This window comes from Falco biarmicus, chromosome 18 (assembly GCF_023638135.1).
Source record: "Falco biarmicus isolate bFalBia1 chromosome 18, bFalBia1.pri, whole genome shotgun sequence".
NCBI classification, from domain to species: domain Eukaryota; kingdom Metazoa; phylum Chordata; class Aves; order Falconiformes; family Falconidae; genus Falco; species Falco biarmicus.
Genome location: NC_079305.1, coordinates 5,451,794 through 5,456,584, shown reverse-complemented (window position 1 = coordinate 5,456,584; position 4,791 = coordinate 5,451,794). Strand labels below are relative to the sequence as shown.

General features: G+C 58.3%; 1 protein-coding gene across 1 annotated transcript; it reads left to right on the top strand.

Annotated features, from left to right (window-relative positions):
- The first annotated feature begins 2,866 nt into the window (after nt 1-2,866).
- LOC130160413 (nucleoplasmin-like) lies at nt 2,867-4,072 on the top strand. Its single transcript, XM_056362817.1, has 5 exons — nt 2,867-2,930; nt 3,150-3,232; nt 3,342-3,461; nt 3,559-3,652; nt 3,987-4,072. Exons 1-5 carry the CDS (start codon nt 2,867-2,869, stop codon nt 4,070-4,072), a joined length of 447 nt encoding a protein of 148 aa, XP_056218792.1.
- Nucleotides 4,073-4,791: the final 719 nt, after the last annotated feature.

Below are 4,791 nucleotides of genomic sequence, written 5' to 3'. Positions count from 1 at the left end.
ACGGGCTGCTGGAGCTCCAGACCTCACGCATGGTGGGTTTTGCCTGGCTTCAGTCCCGGATCCCCTTCTGTGCCCGCTGCTCCCCTTTCTCCCGGGGTGGTGGCCTTGGGTCCCTGTCCCCGGGGCTATGCTGCTGCAAGGGTTGAGCCCGGTGGGTGATGCTGTGTCACCTCCCACCCTCTTCTTGCAGGGCCAGGCGTTGTGAAGGGGACAGAAGAGCGGCGCTGGGGGTGATGGCGCTGGAAGGACCCTCCAGCGCACGCACCGACCTAGAGAAGAGAGGGGCTTTCCCTCGGGAGTGCTCGTGGCTGCAGTGAGGCCCGAGGAGATGGCTCCTCTGTGCCGTTGGTGCTGGAGAGCTGGAAGCAGCTGGGAAAAAGCTTCCGAGCCACTCGCCAAGAGGCAGCGCAGCCTCGGGGATGTGCCTGCGCCCACTGTGCAGATGGGGGACGAGCTCCCACCTGGGGATGTTTCCTGGCATGGCTGGCAGTGGGATGTGGTGGCTGGCAGCTCTGCTCTCTTAAAGGACAAAGGAGCTTGTCGTCTGGGCTCAGCCAGGTTTTGGACAGCCTGTCAGGAAGGGGAGAAGAGCCTCCTGCAGGCACAAGCCCTTCCCAGGATCGCCACTCCATCCCTGCCCCAGCCACTGCATTCCCAGGGCTGGGTGCAATCCCAGGAGCTGCAGCAATACCTTCAGCAAAGAAGCACAGGGGAGCAAGGGGAGCTCCAAGCATGGGGGACTGGGCAAAAAAAAAGTGAATTATGGTCTTGTCAAATCTCCCTCTGTTTCTCCCTCTCTGTTCAGGGTAGATACCCATGTTTCCACACTGTTTGGGGATGGGAGTGGGGTGGAGGAAGCTGGAGGTGCAGCAGCGGGGTCAGGCAGGGGGAGCATCACAGGAGGGCAGTTTTTGTCCCACACACTGGTCTGGGTACGTGGGGCAGTGGGGTGAGGGCAGGGAGGTTAAGCTCTTGCTTTAAACCTCTTTGTGCATCCGGTGTGGTGGGAGGTGGTGGCAGGGCGGGTCTAGCCCCAGGATGCTGTGCTGGCTCCTCTGCGGTGCCAGTGTACAAACGAGCCCTCGTATTCGCAGCTGTGCCCACGCCACACCATGCAGTGACTTTGGGGATAATGTTGGTTGTAAATATGTCATGGTGACTGTAAAGTTGTTGTCCTGTTTTGTCTCCCCCCACCCTGTGTGTGAAATAAACCTTTGAAACTCTGTGATGTCTCAAATCTGTGCCAAGCAGAGGGATGATGCTTCCGTGTGCCCTTCCCAAGGGGCTGCCCAGGGCTCGGGGCTGCAGGGACCGGCTGAGCGGGCAGGCAGGGAGAAGCCGGGCTCGGGGCATGCCATGGTGCCAGCCCCCAGCCCTGCCACATCTCCCTGCACCCTGAAAGCGTGGGCAGAGCCTGGTGCTGCCAGGGTCCCTGGCATGCAGGGTTGTCCCTCCCCAGGGCTGGGCACAGCACCCACCTGCCCTCTGTGCTGGGAGGGGAAGCTTTGTGCCCCACCCCGGGTCTGCCAGCACCAGAAGGTAGGCACCACCATCCCATCATAATTCCAGAATTTTTTAGCAGTGTGAGCATTTGCTCAGGAGAGGCAGAGCACCCTGTGCTGGGATGATGCCTAGAGCATTGTGATCTCCTGCTGGGATCCCCCCTTGGCTTGTTTTGCTTTTAATACCCAGCAAGGATGAATAAAATAAAATATAATATATATGCTCACAAAATAAAGAGCAAAATGCAGCTCTTGGCAACTGTTTCCATATAGAGCTTTCGACATCAGTTTGGTGGCTCTTGGGAGGCTGGTCCCTCACCCCTGCAGCTGACCCCGAGCACAGGGTCCTGTGTGTCCCCCAGCCCTGCCGTGGCCCCATCCTCCCTGGGGTACCATTGGTGACCCGCTGAGGGGACACAGTCCAACACCAGCCTGGGAGCTGCTCGTTAGCCCTGCAAGACCACCGTGTTAATGAGTAACTTCCCAAACAGCAAGCAAGCCCAGGGCAGGGGGTGAAGGGGGGCTGTCCCAGGGAAATGGGGGCTCCAGCTCCCTGCACGTTCTGTTAGCAGGGCTAGTGCCCATCTCTAATCAAGCTAAAGCTGCCTCAGATGGGTTTCTTTCCTCCTGGGGGGTACATTGGCGACACCTCCCCCCCAGGCACCTGTGTTGCATTCCCAAACAGCACCTCCCCCGGGGTTCTCTTTATTAGCAGTCAGCACCGGGTGTAGGTGCTTGCTGCTCTCTGGGTGCTGTTCTCCCTGCCTGTGTATGTGTTGCTGGGCAGTGTGTGGGGATGGACATGTCCTATGCCCCCTGCCTCTGCTGTGTAGGGGGCATCTCCCTCCAACACCCCAGTCCCGTGCCAGGTTGTGCCGCTGGATCAAGCACCTGTGCTGGCAAAGCACTTGATGCTTGTGTGGCATTTTGGGGTTTCCAAGTGCTCTCGGCACTAAATGCCTCCCTGAAGCTTTAGTTGCTCTGCTGAGTCAGGATTGCCCTGTGCTGGGAGCATGCACGGAGCACCCAGTGCTACCTTTGCTTGCAGCACTCCCCTGATGCAGGGAGGCTGCTCATCCTCTTGTGGCTGGTTTTGTCTATATGTTTATTTAACTGGCTTTTCCATTTCCCCAGGGGATGCATAAGTGGCTAGGTGGTTTTATCCCTCAGTTAGCAATGCTACCCTGCCCAGGGGGTGCTGGGCCAGCTGCTGTCCTGGCTCTGGGCTTTTGGGACTGGGGAGTTTGCTCTCTGGGCTCTGAAGTCATGTTTTTGCGTTGTGTTTCTGCTCCAGAGCAGCTGAACACGGTTTTCTCTGCTGTTTGCTCCACAGAGTTCCTGCTGCCAGTGTTGGATTTGCTGTGATGAGCGGCTCTTCTCTCTTCTCCAGGTTGCTGTCGGAGGAGAAGCCTGTTGCTGCCCTGTGGGGTATGGAGATGCATGCCCTGGGCTGCTTTGGTGGGACCTGGTGGCAGGAGCGAGTGGGGAGGTGGTGGCTGTGCTCTCCGGGCAGCTGGGCTGGTGTGCATGGGGCATGGTTCCCCTTTCCCATCGAGTGTGTGCCCAGGAAAACCTCTGCTTTTAGCTGGCCCGAGGCTTGCTGGGGGAGCAGCTTGCATGTGCACAGATGATGCTGCACCCCTGCAGGCTGCCAGCTGAACACGGGCACCCAGAGCTGTGTGGTGAAGGAGGACGATGACTTCTTGGAGCACCTGGTCCTGCTGAGAACGGTGAGATGTGAGGCTTGCCGGGCAGCCCGTTGGAGTGAGCCTGTGCCCCAGCAGCAGGGCTGGCTGCTGGTGGGGCTCCCTGCCACGGGCTCTCTGCTTGGCTCCACAGATCTGCCTGGGGGCTGATGCCAGGGATGAGCTGCACGTGGTGGCTGTTGATTCGAAAAACACCTATGGAGACCACAAGCCAGTGACCATCGCAGCGCTGCGGACCTCGGTGCTCCCCATGGTACAGGCAACAAAACACACAGCGTGCAGCCCCTGCCCACGGGGTGATAACTTCACCCAGGTTGGGGCCGGGGTCTCTGAGCTCCGACTCTTTGCAGATCAGCCTCAAAGGTCTGGAGCTGGTCCCCCCTGTCACCTTCCTCCTCAAGTGTGGAGCTGGGCCAGTCTATCTCAGTGGGCAGCACATCACCCGTGAGTGCCACCGAGCTGCAGGGCTGGGGGCTGTGCTGGGGATGCTCCTGGGTCCTGTGGTGGCTAGTGCCCTCAACCAGGCTGCTTCCCCCTGGAGATGGAGGGATTGCCGGTCTTCGGGGTGGATTAGTGCTTGTTTGCATTTATGGGCTCGACACAGTGGTCTGTGCCAGCTTTCTGCTCTGCCTTTGGTGCCAAGGGGTGGGATGGTGCCGTGTTCCTGCTCCCAACGTGGGGTGGGATTGCTGGCTGTGTTTGCAGCTGGGGGTTTTGCCTCCCCTCAGTGGGTCAGGCCCCCCTGCTCCTGCTGCAGCCATGCATCTCCTCTCCCCAGTGGAAGATGATGCACAGTCCGAAGCCCACGAGGAAGAGCTCTCGGAGGAAGATGTAGGTGATGAGGATAATGATAGAGCATCATAGAACAGTCAGAGCTTGGTGAGGACTCTTTGGCTCTAGGAGTGGAGCTGGCACAATGGCAATGGTGGGGACACCCTGTGCCAGGAGCTGCAAATGCCTCATGCCAGATGGCACAGATCCTTGCAGGGGGATACAACCTGTCTGGGGTTTGAATATCATCCTTTGTCTCCTCTCCATTCCTACCACACTCCCATAAATGCTCTTTTTTTCCTTTTTATTGCAAAAACAGTGCGAAAGTGCAAATATCCTGGAATTAGTCTGGGCTGTGCTCTCACTTGCTGTCCTGTCCCTCCCTGCCTCCTCTTGGAAAAATATATTCTGTGTCTGCAATTACCATGATGCTGTGGGTCGTGCCGTGATGCTGTAGGTTGTGCTGCTGACCCATGGATCTGGGGGATCAGGGGTCCCACTGAGCAGTGCCTGGGGAGCTGCCTGCTGCCAGGACAGGGCTCAGGGGTGCTCTCAGCATGTCTGGAGGACAAAGGCTGCACCATGTCCCGGCTCAGGGCTTGTGTGTCCACAACAAGCTTAGCCATGTCTCTGGGGGAGGACAAGATGCTCTGGTGCTGAGGGGCTCATGCACTCCCTGCGCAGCCCTGGCATCAATTATCCTGTGTGCTCCCTTCTAATGGTCCTTTTGTTCTGGTAGGAATTGCTCGGACCATCACCTGTTCGGATCAACAGGACAAAGTTGTGTCACTGTCTTCACAGCAGCCCAGGGA